Genomic DNA, 20,344 nt, shown 5'->3' on the forward strand with positions numbered 1-20,344 from the left:
TAGGGGGTGGGGTTTTGGGGGGCAGTTAGGGGTGGGGGTCCTGGGAGGGAGCGGTTAGGGGACAAGGAGCAGCGGGGGTTGGATGGGTCAGGGGTCCTGAGGGGGCAGTCAGGAGGCGGGAAGTGAGAGGGGGTGGATGGGGGCAGGGGTCAAGCTGTTTGGGGAGGCACAGCCTTTGCTACCCGGCCCTCCATACAGTTTTGCAACCCCAATGTGGCCCTCAGGTCAAAAAGTTTGCCCACCCCTGATCTGGATGATGGGATAGATTGCACCCTCAGAAAGTTCACAGATGACACTAAGCTGGGGGGAGAAGCAGATATGCTGTAGGGTAGGGATAGGGTCCAGAGTGACCTAGACAAATTGGAGGATTCGACCAGAAGAAATCTGAGGAGGTTCAACAAGGACAAGTGCAGAGTCCTGCACGTAGGACGGAAGAATCCCATGCACCGCTATAGGCTGGGGACCGACTGGCTAAGCAGCAGTTCTGCAGAAAAGGACCTGGGGACTACAGTGGACGAGAAGCTGGATATGAGTCAGCAGTGTGCCCCTGTTGCCAAGAAGGCTAACGGTATATTGGGCTGCATTAGTAGGAGCGTTGCCAACAGACTGAGGGAAGTGATTATTCCCCTCTATTCGGCACTGGTGAGGCCACATCTGGAGTACTGCATCCCGTTTTGGGCCCCCCCACTACAGAAAGGATGTGGACAAACTGGCGAGAGTCCAGCGGAGGGCAACGAAAATGATCAGGGGGCTGGGGCACATGACTTACGAGGAGAGGCTGAGGGAACTGGGCTTGTTTAGTCTGCAGAAGAGAAGAGTGAGTGGGGATTTGATAGCAGCCTTAACTACCTGAAGGGGGGATCCAAAGAGGATGGAGCTCGGCTGTTCTCAGTCGTGGCAGATGACAGAACAAGAAGCAATGGTCTCAAGTTGTAGTGGGGGTGGTCTAGGTTGGATATTAGGAAACACTATTTCACTAGGAGGGTGTGAAGCACCGGACTGGGTTACCAGACCAGGCGGTGTGGCCGCAGCATGTTCCAGCGGGCTGGGCCAGGTGGCATGGCCGCGCTCTGGCGGGCCGGGCGGCGCGGCCACAGCCTGCTCTGTGGGGCTGGGCTGAGTGGCACAGCTGCAGCCTGCCAGTCCCGGAGCTGCAGCTGCTTCGGAGACTGGGAGGAGGAGCAGCATGGCCAGAAGTGGAGAGACTCTGCCCTGCCTCTTCCCTTCTGGCTCTGCTCGCTGTACTGCCTCTCCTTGCTTCCTCTGTTGGGGGGAGAGGCTGTGTCCCACCTCTCCCTCGCTATACCCATTCATAAGCCGGCCCCCTTTCTCTGGTGCTTCCCTTTTTTACTAAAAAAAATTCAGCTTATGAACAAGTATATACAGTACATGTCTGTCTGGTGGTGATCTCCTCCTAATACAGCATGACAAGAAAATCCTCCAAATATTAATGATCAGCCTGTTGAACTGGAGATATTTATGACGTCATTGGGAGGTGAACTATCTGCTTCAATTACCTTTGGTAAATGAAATAACCAATTATTCATTTTCTGATATAGCTGTAAAACTAATCTGAAAAGTTTTCAAAATAAATCACTGTTTAAAAATGTATAGTGTGTACCTTCTAAAAATGAAACCTACATCTATCTCTGAGTTGTGAAGAATATGTATTTAGGTTATAACAACCAACAAGAATGCACTTTTATGTAGAAAACCATGATTACATAGAGTCTTCCTGACTAGTGATTTAAATCTTGATTTAAATCAAATCCACCCTGCCACAGACTTCCCATGACTCTTCAGGCTTGTTTACACACACTCAGAATTCACACTACTGGGGTGTGATTTGAGGGCTTTAAATCCCCATGTAGTACCTGCTGATGTAGTTGTGTTTGAAACAGGATTACATCAATGCACATGAAGAAACATTTAGTACACACCAGCAGGGTCCACACAGGGGAGATAGAGTGCAATACTCTACAAATCATAGCCCCCATAGTGCAAACTCTGAGGCCATGTAGACAAGCCTTTTTTTTTTTTAAATTAGAATGACCATAATCGACTTGTCACGGTCCCCTCCTCATGCCTACATGAAGGTAGGTCCAATCCCAGTGAGTAACATTAGTATGAATTTCAAGACCAACCAGGTCTGCTGTACAGCAATCCAGCAAAATTGGCACGAGCCAAGTGGCAAGATGTTAGATCAGGCACACCTTATGAAATTACTTTGACACCCCGGCTCTAGAAGAAATGCTCTAGTTTAACCACAGGTTAACGGGCAAGATGCAGGAATTACTGAGTGAAATTCTTGGACTATTGATCACAATGGTCCATTTTGGTTTTAAAAATTTATGAATTAGTTGGTAAGACAGTAAGGGCAGTAAGTTATTTGAGGCTTATATAACTAATTGTTTCTTTTGTTTCCTGTCTGTCATGGTAAACCGATTGCTATTCAATTTGCCTACAGCTATGTACAAGATCTGTGTACAATTGCTTTCTTCTTATGAGACGCCTCAAGAGCTCTTTTATTCTATTTTAAACCACACACCATAAGGAAAAAGGATATAAGGCTGCACTTTCTGTAAGTGTATTCCAAACAATCGGCAGGATCTGCTGCATGGAGGAAACCATGTGTTTAGGATAGTTCTTCACTAGGGCTGTCACGGCCTGGAAAACAAAAACATCAATGGAACAATTCATTGATAAATTCATTCAGTGTATCAGATTAAAGAAGTTAGAACAAGTCACTTGGCAAAATACTTTCTTCAATAATCTGAGAAATATTGTGCTCACATTTGCTCTTTTGCAAGGACTGAAAGGCTCAGAGAATAGGATATGAATATGATTTTAATAGTATGCTAGTGCTGAGATACTGTGGTAAATAAGCACTATAAAAAGCCATTTGATGCAGACAGATTAAAAAATTATCACATTTAGATCACTATTTTAAACATGGTTCAGGCCACTGGTTACCCTCTGATGGCTTTTCCATAACTACCACTGCTAACTCTGCATCCTTGTTGTCAGTGTCAGAGATATAGGGTAACAGGTGTCAGAACCTGAACTCCTGATACCCACAGGGATTGGTCCTCTTTAGGTCTGTAGCCAAGGATAAAACTTATCAGGTATATTCAGGATGTAGAAGTGAAATATAAACATTAATTAATGTTGTAATACTGGGCCTACGTGCCTCAGACCAGCAAGATATTTAACTTATCCAAACAAGGCCTCCGATCTAAAGATTAGTTAGCTTCTCACATCAGCCTATGTGTGACAATGTCACAAGATAAGACAGTCACATGAACAGATGTATTAACTGCTGATATTTAGGAAATATATACAGTAATGTACCAGTTAAAGTATTTTGGAGATTTTTGCAAATACAGTAGAACCCATTTATCCAGTCTAATTGGGACCAGGGCCAGATCAAATAATCAAAAGTGGAGTCCTGGGTGTTCAGTAAATGCAGAAAGCCAGTTAAGGGAGGGTCAAATAAACAGGGTTCTACTGTATGGGCATCAAGTTATGGTGACTGATTAATGTAAACTGTAATGAGTATAAGGGGAACTAACAAGTTAACCTATGAAAAACAGGGCACCCCGAATATAGTGAAGTGTGGAAGTTCAAATAAGGAAATGGGGTTGAAACCTCCACATACATACATATATATATAAAAATAAAAACCCCAGTGGGCATCAGCGTAACACCTTTAAAAATTGTATCCCAGCCTGCATGCCTTGGAAATTCCACAATGAAATCCACTGGTGACTGTAACAATGAAGATAAGGGAGAAGGCTTCACAGCAGGAAATGTGAGTGATCACAATCATAGGGCTAAACACTTTGCACTCACTCACTCTATCTGCTGTTGTATTTCAGTGTTTGTGGGAGTGTTTAGCTATTTAGTGGATTTGTTAAAAAGGGAACTTGTGGTAAATTGCAAATTTTCTCATCTACTCCTCAGGTCTCATTCTAATGACACTGATAATAATTTTCCTGATGCTGTAACTGCTCAGGAGACCAAACCCTTACTGACCACTGTAGACTAAGATTAATCAAGACATAAACTTTGTAATGTTTCCTCAGTTAGGCCAGAGGTCAAGGATGAAGCATTACAAAGTTTGTATTACCTATGTCTAGGTTCCATTACTAAATTCGTAAATCCACCATGTTCCATTAGTGCAAAACATTTAAACATCAAAGTAGCTTCTTGTCAAGTTTGTATCTCTCCCTGTCTGGTCCATGTCCCTGCCTGTAACCAGTCCCTTGGGAGTGACATCCTCCCCCTTTTAATGTGCCGAGATCCACACAGTGGATTTTAATAGTATGCTAGGCCTGCATCCTCCAAGACTCTGAAATTGTGACTTTGGACACGGTCAATCCCACTCTCTCTCCATGGCTCTCTGGACTGAATCCAGCCAAGCCAGACCCCTATGGGAGAGCTGTCCTTTACTCCTTCAGTGTGCAATGCTTCCTGTAAGTATTTGCAGTAACATCAGGCAGCATTTTCAAAACAAGGTAACAATACATTAGTCACCTGGAAAACAGAATCTGAAAGTCCTCAGGTTAGCAAAGGAAGGCAACAGTTAAGGCAGTTCAAACTGGACACCACCAAGCAGAACCTACAGTAGAACCTCAGAGTTACGAACTACATAACTGAACAAAAATTATGGTCGTTCTTTCAAAAGTTTACAACTGAACAATGACTTAACACAGCTTTGAAACTTTACTGTGCAGAAGAAAAATGCTGCTTTCCCTTTATCATGTTTAACACAGTACTATACTGTATCTACCTTTTTTTTTCCCCATCTCTGCTGCTGCCCGATTGTGTACTTCTGGTTCAAATCATGTGTGGGGTTGACTGGGCAGTTCGTAACTCTGCTGTCCATAACTCTGAGGTTCTACTGTATACAACTGTAGAAGCCATCTTGGCACACTCAGGCCTGGTCTACACTATGAGTTTATACCGAATTTAGCAGTGTTAAACCGAATTAACCCTGCACCCGTCCACACAATGAAGCCCTTTATATCGATATAAAGGGCTCTTAATACCGATATCTGTACTCCTCCCCGATGAGGGGAGTAGCGTTGAAATCGGTATTGCCATTTCGGATTAGGGTTAGTGTGGCCGCAATTTGACGGTATTGGCCTCCGGGAGCTATCCCACAGTGCACCATTGTGACCGCTCTGGACATCAATCTGGACTCAGATGCACTGGCCAGGTAGACAGGAAAAGCCCCGTGAACTTTTGAATTTCATTTCCCGTTTGCCCAGCGTGGAGAGCTGATCAGCACAGGTGACCACACAGAGCTCATCAGCACAGGTAACTATGCAGTCTGAGAATCGAAAAAGAGCTCCAGCATGGACCGCATGGGAGGTACTGGATCTGATCGCTATATGGGGAGAGGATTCCATGCTAACAGAACTCCGTTCCAAAAGACGAAATGAAAAAACATTTGAAAAAATTTCCAAGGCCATGATGGAGAGAGGCCACACCAGGGACTCAGTACAGTGCCGCGTGAAAGTTAAGGAGCTCAGAAAAGCCTACCAGAAAACCAAAGAAGCAAACAGAAGGTCCGGGGCAGGGCCGCACACATGCCGCTTCTACGCTGAGCTGCATGCAATTCTAGAGGGGTCCGCCACCACTACCCCACCCCTGCCCGTGGATTCTGAGGTGGGGGGTAATCTCAGCCATGGCTGAGGATTCTGCGGACGGGGAAGATGAGGAGGAGGAAGAGGAGGACGAGCTTGCAGAGAGCACACAGCACTCCGTTCTCCCCAACAGCCAGGACTTTTTTCTCAGCCTGATGGAATTACCCTCCCAAGGCATTATCCCAGACCATGAAGGGACCTCTGGTGAGTGTACCTTTGTAAATATAAAAAATGGTTTAAAAGCAAGCGTTTTTTAATGATTAATTTGCTCTGAGGACTTGGGATGCATTCGCGGCCAGTACAGTTACTGGAAAAGTCTGTTAACATGTCTGGGGATGGAGCGGAAATCCTCCAGGGACATTTCCATGAAGCTCTCCTGGAGGTACTCCAACAGCCTTTGCAGAAGGTTTCAGAAGCCTTATTCCGTCCTCCATGGTAGGACACTTGACCACGCCATGCATGTAGCAAGTAATCTGGTATCATTGCATGACAAAGCCTAGCAGCGTATGGTCCCGGTGTTTGCTGGCATTCAAGCAACATCCATTCTTTATCTCGCAGTGTTATCCTCAGGAGAGTGATATCGTTCATGGTAACCTGGTTGAAATACGGGAATTTAATTAAGGGGACAGAGATGGCCATTCCTACTGGGCTGTTTGCCTGTGGTTGAAAAAAAATCCTTCCCTGCAGTTAGCCAAGTGGGGAGGTTGGGGGGTGATTGGCGCTGAGCTTTTTCACATTTGGCTAGCAGGGATCTTCCCTGCTACCAGCCACGCCGGGGGGAGGGGAGAGGGGGCTAGCAGGGATCTTCCATGATACCAGCCACGCGGTAGGAGGAGAGGTAAAGCAGGTTCTGCTGCTGCACATTAACAGGAAAGAAGCAGCACTCAAGGGGCTTTGCTTGGTATTTGGGAAAGGAGGACACTGAATATATGAAGGCTGCAGAACCCGAAAGACAATGGCTTACCATGGCCGCATGCAAGCCGAATTCTGCTGCCCGGACCTGCGTCTGTGATCTTTAACACCAAAGCTGCAGGCACTCAATATTAAGATGCAAAATGCGACCTTGTACTGAAATCACATGTGCTATGTAAGGTGAACAGTGTTGTTCACCGTGAAAGAGTATAACCATTGTTCTGTAAAAAATATATCTTTTAAAATACTTCTCTCCCTTTTTCCCCTCCCTCCTGCAGCTGCAAATTTTTCAAGCCTCCCTCCTCCGTCCCGAAGGCTACCTCAGATAAGGCGGCGAACAAAAAAGACACGAGACGAAATGTTCTTGGAAATCATGGAAGTGACCTGCAATGAAAGAGCTCATCTGAATGAGTGGAAGGACGTGGTATCAAAGTACAGGAAAGATGCCAGTGACCGTGAGGAGAGGAGGGACGAACGTGAGGAGAGGAGGGACGAACGTGAGGAGAGGAGGGACGAACGTGAGGAGAGGAGGGACGAACGTGAGGAGAGGAGGGACGAACGTGAGGAGAGGAGGGACGAACGTGAGGAGAGGTGGTGGCAGGAAGATCAGCGGTGGCGGGATGCAACGCTGGGGCTGCTGCGTGATCAAACTGACATGTTCCGGCGTCTGGTGGAGCTTCAGGAACGGCAGCAGGATCACAGAGTGCCGCTACAGCCCCTGTATAACCACCCGCTCCACTTACCATGTTCCATAGCCTCCTCACCCAGACGTGTAAGAACGCGTGGGGGGAGGCTCCGTGCATCCACCCGCTCCACCCCAGTGGACAGCCCAACCAAAAGGCTGTCATTATTTTGAAATTTTTTTAGTGGCCTTTTCCTTCCCTCCTATCCTCCTCCCAAACCGCACCCGGGCTACCTTGTCAATTCTCTCCCTCTTTTTATAATTAATTAATAAAGAATACATGATTTTTAAACGAGAGTGACTTTATTTCCTTAGAAAGCTAGCTGTAATCGAAGGGGGAGGGTGGGTTGCTTACAGGGAATGAGTCAATCAAGGGGGGAGGGGTTTATCAAGGAGAAACAAACAGTCACACTGTACCCTGGCCAGTGATGAAACTGGTTTTCAAAGCTTCTCTGATGCGCACCGCTTCCTGGTGTGCTCTTCTAATCGCCCTGGTGTCTGGCTGTGCGTAATCAGCGGCCAGGTGATTTGCCTCAGCCTCCCACCCCGCCATAAAGGTCTCCCACTTATTCTCACAGAGATTGTGGAGCACACAGCAAGCAGCAATAACAATGGGGATATTGGTTTGACTGAGGTCTGAGCGAGTCAGTAATGTGCGCCAGCGTCCCTTTAAACGTCCAAATGCACATTCTACCACCATTCTGCACTTGCTCAGCCTGTAGTTGAACAGCTCCTGACTACTGTCCAGGCTGCCTGTGTATGGCTTCATGAGCCATGGCATCAAGGGGTAGGCTGGTTCCCCCAGGATAACTATAGGCATTTCAACATCCCAACTGTTATTTTCTGGTCTGGGAAGTAATTCCCTTGCTGCAGCCGTTTAAACAGAGTAGTGTTCCTGAAGATGCGAGCGTCATGAACCCTTCCTGGCCATCCCACGTGGATGTTGGTGAAACGCCCCTTGTGATCCACCAGTGCTTGCAGCACCATTGAAAAGTACCCCTTGCGGTTTATGTAGTGGGTGCCCTGGTGCTCCGGTGCCAAGATAGGGATATGGGTTCCATCTATCACCCCACCACAGTTAGAGAATCTCATTGCAGCAAAGCCATCCACTATGACCTGCACATTTCCCAGAGTCACCACCTTTCATAGCAGCAGCTTAGCGATTGCTTTGGCTACTTGCATCACAGCAGCCCCTACAGTAGATTTGCCCACTCCAAATTGATTCCCAACTGACCGGTAGCTGTCTGGCGTTGCAAGCTTCCAGAGGGCTATCACCACTCACTTGAGAACTGTGAGGGCTGCTCTCATCTTGGTATTCTGGCGTTTCAGGGCAGGGGAAAGCAAATCACAAAGTTCCATGAAAGTGCCCTTACGCATGCGAAAGTTTTGCAGCCGCTGGGAATCGTCCCACACCTGCAACACTATGCGGTCCCATCAGTCTGTGTTTGTTTCCCAGGCCCAAAATCGACGTTCAACGCTAGAACCTGCCCCATTACCAGCATTGTTGCGGCGCAGGCGTGCGTGGACAGAGCTTGACCATTAATATGATTAAAAGCAAAGTTTTTTTATTTTTTTTTAGCATATTTTATTTATACAATTAATGCAAGCAATTAAGCAATTGCTAATTAATTAATAAAATGCAAACAAACACAGCTATAACTTCATTAACTATTTAACATTTTAGCCAACCCTTTAATTTATTATCCTATTATTATCTCCCAACAAATAAAAACTAACTTCATTTTTAAAACTTGCATATCAATTTCTCACACTCTCATACACAACAATCCCACACAGCATGATCTCCAAAGCACTGGGGCCCATGGTTTGAGAGAATTCTGTGTCCATGTCCTCATCACTCTCGTCGCCGCCTCCTCCTCGCCTGGTTTTGCAGGTCCTGGTTCAGCATAGACTGCACGAGAATGCGCGAGGTGTTTAAAAGGTCCATGATTGCTGTCTTGAGCTGAGCAGGCTCCATGCTTGCCGTCGTATGGTGTCTGCACAGTTCACCCAGGAAAAAAGGCGCAAAACAGTTGTCTGCCGCTGCTTTCACGGAGGGAGGGGTGAGGCTGTACCCAGAACCACCAGCGACAATGTTTTTTGCCCCATCAGTCACTGGGATCTCAACCCAGAATTCCAATGGGCGGGAGAGACTGCAGGAACTATGGGATAGCTACTCACAGTGCAACGCTCTGGAAATCGACGCTAGCCTCGGTACATGGACGGACACCGCCGAATTAATGTGCTTAGTGTGGCTGTGTGCACTCGACTTTATACAATCTGTTTAAAAACGGTTTATGTAAAATCGGTATAATCTCGTAGTGTAGACATACTCACATTCTCTCTGTCTGTCTCTTTTATCCCAGGTGTGAGCGTTGTACCTGTGCGCTCCGCTCTTAACAGACCCACTTGACACCCTATTGTTCTGCTCTGCTCTTTTGCTTCTGCTCTGCCTCTCTGCAAAGGGGTGGGGAGGGGGATCTCCTTCCTCTTACTCAGAGGTGGGCAAACTACAGCCTGTTGGCCAGATGTGGCCCCTAGCCCCTCCCCTGCTATCCTCCCTCCCCTGCAGCCTCAGCTCACGCCGGCGAAATGCTCTGGGCAGTTTTATTTGTAGCCCTCATGGTTCAGCCTGAACAGCTAAGAGCGACTATAAGAGATGGTTGATTTGGAACCCTTTAATCCAACATTAGAAATAGTTGTTGCTATCTCCTTGCTGCGAACTGAGGAGAAGCCAACAGAGGAAGTTTGCCTGGGAGGAATTCCCACAGACTTTTTGCCTTTCAGGTTTCTGTGAGCAGTAAATACAACATCTGAAGAGGCTCTTAGAAGGAAGACAATCTGGATAGTAAGCGATCAGTTGTTGTGACCTGCACAGGTTATGCCATATTTGTCTTTCTCCCAGAAGACAGAAGTGACTTCATCTGTATGGAGTGCAAGCTGGTCTCCATATTGAAAGAAAAGGTTAAAGGTCTAGAGACTCAAGTATCAATTCTGTGTTGCATCCGCAAAAATGAAGACTTTCTGGATAGCATGCTGAAGAATCAGAGAGGGCAGTGCAGAATGGTGGCTTTTCTCTGCTTGCTTTACCTGTAAAGGGCTAAAAAAATTCCCCAGGTAAAGGAATGGGAGTGGGCATCTGACCAAAAGAGCCAATGGGCAGGCTATAACTTTTTTAAATGGGGAAAAAACTTCCCCTTTGTGTCTGTTGCTCTCCGGACAGCGGAGACACAGAGCAGCAATGCTGTAAGCAGCTTTAAAACCAGGTATGAAAAAGCATCAATTCATACCTCAAACCTACTTATCTGAAACCCCAGATATGTAAGTAAATCAGGGAATGTCTAGAAAGATGCAATTAGGGTAATTTCTTATTGGCTTGTGGACTCCTCTGTGCTAACCCCAAATGCTTTTTGTTTTGCTTGTAACCTTTAAGCTGGACCTCAAGGTTATTCCTGATGTTTAATTTTTGTAAGTGGGTTTTTTTAATCTAGCAAAAGCCTAAGTTCCAAATGTATTTCCTTTCTTTATTTTTAGTAAAATTTACTTTTTTTAAGAACAGGATTGGATTTTTGTGTCCCTAAGAGATTTGTGCATATGTTGTTTAATTAGCTGGTGGAAACAGCTGATTTCCGTTGTTTTTTCTCAGCTCTTCTCCAGAGGTAGGATGAAAGGACTTGAGGGTACCTCACAGTAAGGAATTCCCAAGTGTTCCTTCCTGGGTTCTCAAAAGAGGTGTTTTTAGCGGGGAAGGATTCCGCACTTGGCAGCATCTACCCATCCAAGGTCAGAGAGAAGCTGTAACTTTGGGAGTTTAATACCAGTCTAGAGTGGCCAGTATTAATTTTTAAAATCCTTGTGGGCCCCTACCTTCTGCACTCGAAGTGCCAGAGTGGGGAATCAGCCTTGACAAGGATAAAGGAGTTTGAGGCGTAAGTTGTGTTCTTGTCCCTGTTGAAGGACAAGGCCCAGGTAGGGACCATCAGATGGTGGAAGTAAATGCATGGTTGCGCAGGTGGTGTCGGAGAGAGGGCTTTGGATTCTTTGACCATGGAATGCTGTTCCAGGAAGGAGAATTGCTAAGAAGAGATGGGATCCGTCTAATGAAGAGAGGGAAGAGCATCTTTGCAGGCAAGCTTGCTAACGTAGTGAGGAGAGCTTTAAACTAGGTTCGCCGGGGGATGGAGACCTAAGCCCTGAGGTAAGTGGGATACCGGGAGGAAACGCAAGGAGGAGGGTGCAACCGGGGAGGCCTCCTGATTCATACTGAGAAAGCAGGGCAATCAGCTAGTTTTCTTAGCTGCCTGTACACAAACACAAGAAGCCTGGGAAACAAGCAGGAAGAACTGGAAGTCCTGGCAAAGTCAAGGAACTATGATGTGATTGGAATAAGAGAGACTTGGTGGGGTAACTTACATAACTGGAATACTGTCATGGATGAGTATAAACTCTTCAGGAAGGGCAGGTGGGGGAGAAAAGGTGGATGAGTTGCACTGTATGTAAGAGAGCAGTATGATTGCTCAGAGCTCCAGTATGAAACTGGAGAAAAGCCTGCTGAGACACTCTGGGTTAAGTTTAGAGGCGAGAACAACAAGGGTGATGTCGTGGTGGGTGTCTGCTATAGACCACCACACCCGAAGAATGAGGTAGAAAAAGCTCTCTTTGGACAACTAACAGAAGTTTCCTCATCACAGGCCCTGGTTCTCATGGAGGACTTCAATCACCAGGACATCTGCTGGGAGAGCAATACAGCAGTGCACAGACAACCCAGGAAATTTTTGGAGAGTAATGGGGACAAATTCCTGGTTCAAGTGCTGGAGGAACCAACTAGGGGCCATGCTCCTCTTGACCTGCTGCTCACAAACAGAGAGAATTGGTAGGGGAAGTACAAGTGGGTGGCAACCTGGACAGCAGTGACCATGAGATGGTCGAGTTCAGGATCCTAACAAAAGGAAGACAGGAAAGCAACAGAATACAGACCCTGGACTTCACAAAAGCAGAATTGGATACTCTCAGGAACTAATGGACAGGATCACCTGGGAGGCTAATATGAGGGGGAAAGGAGTCCAGGAGATCTGGCTGTATTTTAAAGAAGCCTTATTGAGGGCGCAGGAACAAACCATCCCAACGTGCAGAAAGAATAGCAAATATGGCAGGCAACCAGCTTGGCTTAACAGAGGAAATATACGGTGAGTTTAAACACAAAAAGGAAGCTTACAAAAAGTGGAAACTTGGACAGGTGACTTAGGAGGAGTATAACAATATTGCTCGAGCATGCAGGGGTGTAATCAATAAGGCCAAAGCACAACTGGAGTTGCAGCTAGCAAGGGATGTGAAAGGTAACAAGAGGGGGGGTTCTACATGTATGTTAGCAACAAGAAGGTGGTCAGGGAAAGTGTGGGACCCTTAACTGAATGGGGGAGAAAACGTAGTGACAGATGATGTGGAAAAAGCTGAAGTACTCAATGCTTTTTTTGCCTCGGTCTTCACAGACAAGGTCAGCTCCCAGACTGCTGCACTGGTCAGCACAGTATGAGGTGAGCAGCCCTCAATGGTGAAACAACAGGTTAAGGACTACTTAGAAAAGCTGGATATGCACAGGTCCATGGGGGTGGATGCAATGCATCCAAGAATGCTGAGAGAGTTGGATAATGTGATTGCAGAGCCATTGGCCATTATCTCTGAAAACTCGTGGCGATTGTAGGAGGTTGTGGATGATTGGAAAAAAGCAAATATAGTGCCCATCTTTAAAAGAGGGAAGAAGGAGAATCTGGGGAGCTGCAGACCGGTCAGCCTCACCTCACTGCCTGGCAAAATCATGGAGCAGGTCCTCAAACAATCCATTTTGAAGCACTTGAAGGAGACGAAGGTCATCAGGAACAGTCAACATGGATTCACCAAGGGCAAGTCATGACTGACCAACCTGACTGCCTTCTATGATGAGATAACTCGCTCTGTGGCTATGGGGAAAGCGGTGGACTTGACTTTAGCAAAGCTTTTGATACAGTCTCCCACAGTATTCTTGCCAGCAAGTTAAAGTAGTACAGATTGGATAAATAGATTATATGGTGGACAGAAAGCTGGCTAGATTGTTGGGCTCAACGGGTAGAGATCAATGGCTCAATGTCTAGTTGGTAGTGGAGTGCCCAAGGGGTCGGTCCTGGGGCTGGCTTTGTTCAACTTCTTTATTAATGATATGGATGATGGGATAGATTGCACCCTTAGCAAGTTCGCAGATGACACTAGGCTGTGGGGAGAGGTAGATACACTGGAGTGTAGTGATAAGGTCCAGAGTGACCTAGATAAATTGGAGGATTGGGCCAAAAGAAATCTGATGAGGTTTAACAAGGATAAGTGCAGAGTCCTACACTTAGGACAGAAGAATCCCATCCACTGCTACAGGCTGGGGACCGACTGGCTAAGAGGCAGTTCTGCAGAAAAGGACCCTGGGATTACAGTGATCGAGAAGCTGGATATGAGTCAATAGTGTGCCCTTGTTTCCAAGAAGGCTAACTGCATATTGGGCTGCATTAGTAGCAGCATTGCCAGCAGATGAAGGGAAGTGATTACATCTCACGTATTGCATCCAGTTTCGGGCCCCCCACTACGGAAAAGATGTGGACAAATTGGAGAGAGTCCAGCGGAGGGCAATAAAAATGATTAGGGGGCTGGGGCACATGACTTACGAGGAGAGGCTGAGGGAACTGGGCTTATTTAGTCTGCAGAAAAGAAGAGGGAGGAAACCCTTGCTGGGATGATTTAGTTGGTGTTGGTCCTGCTTTGAGCAGGGGGTTGAACTAGATGACCTCTTAGGTCCCTTCCAACCCTGATAGTCTATGATTCTATGATATCATTGCAGTACTCCAAATGAGTGGCTCAGAAAAGCTACAGTCATTTCTTTTGTTCATTTCTGTTCTTAACCTGGTCAATTATTCAACTGTGTCACATGCTGTCACTAAGTGCCTGACCAATTTTGATGCAGACTTTTATAAGGTGTCCAGGATAGTGACAGACAGTGCAACATACTGTACTCGTGCATATAATCAGGTTCTGCAGAGGCTGCTTCCTAATTCGGTGAATGTAACATGCAATACACATATTGTAAGTCTGGCTAGCAATCAGTGGCATGATCATTTTTCTAAGGTGGATACATTCACTGCTGCAATGAAAAAAAGATGTTGAAACAGGGCCCAGCTCGCAAACTGCATTTCAAGACTTAGCAGGAAAAACAATTTAATTCTGACCAAGTGCCTCTGTGTCCAGAACCACGATGGAATTGGCGGTTTGAAGTAGTTCTTTACCACACTGACTACTGCGGGTTCACTGAAAGTTAAATGGAGATTTCACCTGACACTCAAGTAATGGACAGGCTTATCTCACTTTTAAATGTCATGACTTTGCCACTTACATGCAGTTCATTGCTTGGAATGCCAAACCATTGATGAAAACCATTAAATCTTTTGAGATGTGTTCTGTTTCTATCCGTCAGTTGTATAACACTGTAATGGATTTGACACACTGGGCAGACTGCAGTGCAAAAGAAAAGCACAGCGAAGATGCAGAGTGGAATGCATTTTTAAAGGGAGTATTTAAGAAAATGGCAGACAAACTGAAGGAATGCCACAGCAACGCTGAGGGACATGTTGCCAAACCAGCTTGACAAGGACCAAGGTTCATGCAGCACAGACTGTCATTTATGAAAGCAGTTTGGGTATTTGATGTGAAACAAGTGAATATGTTATCAGAGCAAGTGCTCCCTCTGGAGGAAATCCCTATGTTTGGCCGTGAAGCTAAAGCACAGCTTGCCCCATATACATTTTTTGCAAGTGAATGTGAATTAAATGATCTTGGAGAGTTTCAGGATTCACTTGCAGTTCTACAGCATTTTCCACAGTTAGTCATAGCTTCGCTATCTCTGCTACCAATCTTGCCTAATACTGAACATTCTGCATACACAGAATCTCGGTATGGACAAATCTTCACAAAACAAACATTGCATGAAGGAGACCACTGTAGCAGGTTGTACTGCACTAATGTTCAATGCCTGTAAAATGTAAAAGGCTAACGTGACTGGACTTAATTTCTACAGCAGTGGTGTTAAGACTCTGTCTTCTGAATTTTATATTGTACCGGTCACTTTTTTGTATGACTGTAATATAGTTGCAGCAAAACATCAGGTTATCAAATAAAAAATGCACAGGCATAACACAATAATTAAGGGTTTATATTGTTCCAGCAAATTTTTCTTAAACAAATAAGTCTACCCTGGCTTTTCTAAATTATCACAATTAATAAAGATCCATTATTACTTGTCCGCTATTTTCCATGTCTTTTCCACAACTCAGCCACAATTGTGAGACAATTGTTCTGCAATTCAAGTACCCATGATCTAATTTTACCCTGTATTTCCCCTGAGACAGTCAGGGCTACTAAAGAACAAAATTGCCTCTTCATTACTGTCGTCTCTTGTAGTGTTCTCTTTGGGAAAGTGAAGTTGGAGTAGGAAGGTTTAGGCATAGTTTTTGAAATCTGTGACATTTGTGGGAACTCTAATATCCAGTAATGAGTTCCATTGGCAATGGTGTTGAATGACACAAGCAGATCAGGAGATTGCACACAGCTGCACCAAGTTGGTGACAGGGCCAGGAATAGAACACAGAACTTCTGATTCCCATCCCTGTTTCTGTAGTTTAGGATTATTTCGTTTTGAAAGATACAGGAGAGAGGATGGGGTCAATAAAATGAGACCGAGAAGACCTGTCGGAAGTTCCAGTTTAGCCTGTCACAAAATTATAAGAACAAGGAGGGAGTGGGGTTAGTATGAACTATAGAAACTAACCCTCGGGGGGAAATGTTCTTTAAATCATAAAATCGTAGAAGATTAGAGTTGGAAGTGACCTCAGGAGGTCATCTAGTCCAACACCCTGCTCAAAGAAGGACCAACCCCAACTAAATCATCCCAGCCAAGGTTTCGTCAAGTCGGGCCTTATAACCTCTAAGGATGGAGATTCCATCACCTCCCTAGGTAACCCATTCCAGTGCTTCACCACCCTCCTAGTGAACAGGTTTTTCCTACTTTCCATCCTAAACCTCCCCCACTGCAACTTGAGACTGTTACTCCTTGTTCTGTCATCTTGTACCACTGAGAACAGTTTAGATCAGCGGTTGGCAACCTTTCAGAAGTGGTGTGCCGAGTCTTCATTTATTCACTCTAATTTAAGGTTTTGCATGCCAGTAATACATTTTAATGTTTTTAGAAGGTCTCTTTCTATAAGTCTATAATATATAACTAAACCATTGTTGTATGTAAAGTAAATAAGGTTTTTAAAATGTTTAAGAAGCTTAATTTAAAATTAAATTAAAATGCAGAGCCCCCCGGACCCATGACCCGGGCAGTGTGAGTGCCACTGAAAATCAGCTTGCGTGCCGCCTTTGGCACACATGCCATAGGTTGCCTACCCCTGGTCTAGACCCATCCTCTTTGGAACCCCCTTTCTGGTAGTTGAAAGCAGCTATCAAATCCCCCCTCATTCTTCTCTTCTGCAGACTAAACAATCCCTGTTCCCTCAGCCTCTCCTCATAAGTCATGTGCTCCAGCCCTCTAATCATGTTTGTTGCCCTCCGCTGGACTCTTTCCAATTTTTCCACATCCTTCTTGTAGTGTGGGGCCTAAAACTAGAAACAGTACTCCAGATGAGGCTCACCAATACCGAATAGAGGGGAACGATCACGTCTCTCGATCTGCTGGCAATGCCCAAAATGCTGTTAGCCTTGGCAATAAGGGCACACTGTTGACTCATATCCAGCTTCTCGTCCACTGTAACCCCTAGGTTCTTTTCTGCAGAACTGCTGCCTAGCCCCTCGGTCCCTAGTCTGTAGCAGTGCATAGAATTCTTCCATCCTAAGTGCAGGACTCTGCACTTGTCCTTGTTGAACCTCATCAGATTTATTTTGGCCCAATCCTCCAATTTGTCTAGGTCCCTCTGTATCCTACCCCACCCTCCCAGGTTAGTGTCATCTGCAAACTTGCTGAGGGTGCAGTCCACGCCATCCTCCAGATCATTAATGAAGATATTGAACAAAACCGGCCCCAGGACTGATCCTTGGGGTACTCTGCTTGATACCGGCTGCCAACTAGACATGGAGCCATTGATCATTACCCGTTGAGCCCAACGATCGAGCCCGCTTTCTATCCACCTTACAGTCCATTCATCCAGCCCATACTACTTTATCTTGCCGGCAAGAATACTGTGGGAGACCATATCAAAAGCTTTTCTAAAGTCAAGGAATAACATGTCCACTGCTTTCCCCTCTTCCACAGAGCCAGTTATCTCATCATAGAAGTCAATTAGGGTAGACAGGCATAACTTGCCCTTGGTGAATCCATGCTGACTGTTCTGATGCACTTAGAGGAGAGGAAAGTGATCAGGAATTGATTCCTTGAGGACCTGGCTCCATGATTTTTCCAGGGACTAAGGTGAGGCTGACTGGCCTGTAGTTCCCTGGATCCTCCTCCTTCCCTTTTTCAAAGATGGGCATCACATTAGCCTTTTTCTAGTCATCCGGGATAATGGCCAATGGCTCTGCAAATCACATTCGCTAACTCTTTTAGCACCCTCGGATGCAGCGGATCCGGGCCCATGGACTTGTGCTCATCAAGCTTTTCTAAATAGTCCTGAACCACTATATAATTATATATAAATATAATTAAGAATATCTTTATATATATAATTAAGTATTATCTTTGTCATCTGTTGACTCATCAATACAGAAGAGAAAGTTACTCACCTTGTAGTAACTGAGGTTCTTCGAGATGTGTCCCCCTGTGGGTGCTCCACTCTAGGTGACGGTGCGTCCCGGCGCTGTCGATCGGAGATTTTCGGTAGCAGTGCCTGGTTGGGGCGCACGCACCCAGATGGTATCTCCCGTCTAGTTGGAATCTTCCTGAGTGCGTGCGCCCCACACCCTCCTCATTTCCTTCTCTACCGTGGAGAGTAATCTTAGTACTCCAAAGTAGAGGGGAGGAGGGCGGGGAGTGGAGCACCCACAGGGGGACACATCTCGAAGAACCTCAGTTACTGCAAGGTGAGTAACTTTCTCTTCTTCTTCGAGTGCTGTCCCTGTGGGTGCCGCCCGACTCCTGCCCCGGCCGCTGCCGTGTCCCCAGCCGCCCGGCCCCGCGACTCCTGCCCCGCGTCCCCGGCCCCGCGTCCCCGGCTCCAGCCCTGGCCCCGCGTCCCCGGCCCGCGTCCCCGGCCGCCCGGCTCCGGGTCCCCCGGCCCCGCGTCCCCGGCCGCCCGGCTCCGGGTCCCGCGTCCCCGGCCGCCCGGCTCCGGGTCCCCCGGCCCCGCGTCCCCGGCCGCCCGGCTCCGGGTCCCCCGGCCCCGCGTCCCCGGCCGCCCGGCTCCGGGTCCCCCGGCCCTGCGTCCCCGGCTCCGGTAGTGCGGGTCCAGGCACTGCGGCGGCTGCGACCCCACCTACCCGGCTGCCCGGCTCCGGACACTGCCTGGCCCCGTTGCTCCTCCGCCCGGCTCCTGCTCTTTTGCCACGCGGCCGGGCTCTGGCAGTGCGGGTCCGGGCGGGGGGGCAGCCTTGGCTGCCCGGCTCCAGCTCTGGCTGCGTGCCTCTGGCCGCGGCCCTTCGGCTCCTGCCACATCCTCCGGCTCCGGGCTCTGGCCGCGCAACTTCTGCCCCGGCCCCACGTCCCAGCTCCAGCCGCGGCCGGACTGTAGCACCGCCAGCCACGTCCAGGCAGCGCGGTAAAGGGGCAGGGAGGGGATGTTGGAGAGAGGGCAGGGGAGTTCGGGGGTGGGGGGGGTGGATAGGGGTTGGGATTTTGGCAGCTCATCACTGGGTATGGGCAGTTTCGCAACCGCGCGGTTCTCTCCTCAGCTTACTTCCGTGTATAAGACAACCCTCAATTTTTAGTCTAACAATTTTAGGAAAAAGTATAGTCTTATACATGGAAAAATACGGTATATAGGTTGGTTGAGGTGGAAGGTAGATACCACTTTAGGAAGAAATTTAGGATGTGGTCTCAAAGTGACTTTGTCTTTGGAGAAGATTGTGTAGGGAGAGTGGGTCATCAGGGCACTCATTTCACCTACTCTCCTTGCCGATGTTATGGCAACTAAGAAAGCCACCTTCATGGATATATGGAGATGAGAGGAGGTAGCCAAGGGCTCGAATGGAGGCTTCATGAGAGCGTGTAGAACGAGGTTAAGATCCCATGAAGCAGCTATTGGGTGAATTTCAGGGTAGAGGTTTTGCAGGCCTGTGAGAAATCATTTTATGGTTGGGTGAGTAAAGAGTGAATAACCTGCTAAGAGGTCATGGAAGGTGGTAAGTGCCACCAGGTGCACTTTGGTGGAGCTGAGCGAATGTCCGTCTTGTTTTAGTTCCAAGAGGTAGTCTAGAATGATAGGGAGCGTCACCATATTGGGCGCTAAGTGATTACGTGAGCACCAGAGAGCGAAATTCTTCCACTTCTGCGGGTAGGTTTTATGAGTGGAGTCTTTCCTACTTTGCAGGAAGACATATTGGACTTGCTCAGAACAGGCTAGTTCATGGGTTTGGAACCATGAAGGAACCACGCTGTGCGGTGGAGCTTGAGGAGCTCAGGGTAAAGAGCCAGTCTATTGTTCTGGAAAAGGAGATCTGGTCTGTTGGGGAGAGCCCGTGGGTGACGGGAGGACATGCAGAGTAGGTAGGGATACCACGTCTGTCTCAGCCAAGCCGGGGCAATAAGTATGACCCGGTCCTTATGGTCCACAATCTTCCGAAGAACGCCGTGTAGCAGAGGGATTGGTGGAAGGCGTACAGGAGAGAGGTGTTCCGCGGGATGAGGAATGCGTCTCCTGGGGATGCAGTTCTGAGTCCCACTCTGGAGCAGAACTGGGGACATTTTCGGTTCTGGGTTGTGGCAGAGAGGTCTACTGACGGGGTGCCCCAGAGGGAGAAGAGCTGTTGAAGTATTGTGGGGTGCAGTTCCCATTCGTGTTCCGTCGAGAAGTGCCTGCCGAGTGCGTCGGCAGTAGTGTTGTGGCAGTCTGGCCGGTAGGAAGCGGTGGTCTGTATTTGACGTTATATACACCAATTCCAT

The 20,344-nt window shown here is 47.2% G+C and overlaps 1 protein-coding gene across 2 annotated transcripts in view; it reads right to left on the reverse strand.

Moving 5' to 3' along the window:
• The window catches only part of IPO9 (importin 9), a 183,724-nt gene that overhangs the window by 97,201 nt on the left and 66,179 nt on the right, over positions 1 to 20,344 (reverse strand). For both annotated transcript variants that reach the window (XM_045015515.1, XM_045015514.1), the window contains exon 8: positions 2,567 to 2,667. In XM_045015515.1, coding sequence (XP_044871450.1) covers positions 2,567 to 2,667 — 101 coding nt within the window. The remainder of the gene's footprint in view (positions 1 to 2,566; positions 2,668 to 20,344) is intronic.

This window comes from Mauremys mutica, chromosome 4, assembly GCF_020497125.1.
Source record: "Mauremys mutica isolate MM-2020 ecotype Southern chromosome 4, ASM2049712v1, whole genome shotgun sequence".
In the NCBI taxonomy this organism is placed as follows: domain Eukaryota; kingdom Metazoa; phylum Chordata; order Testudines; family Geoemydidae; genus Mauremys; species Mauremys mutica.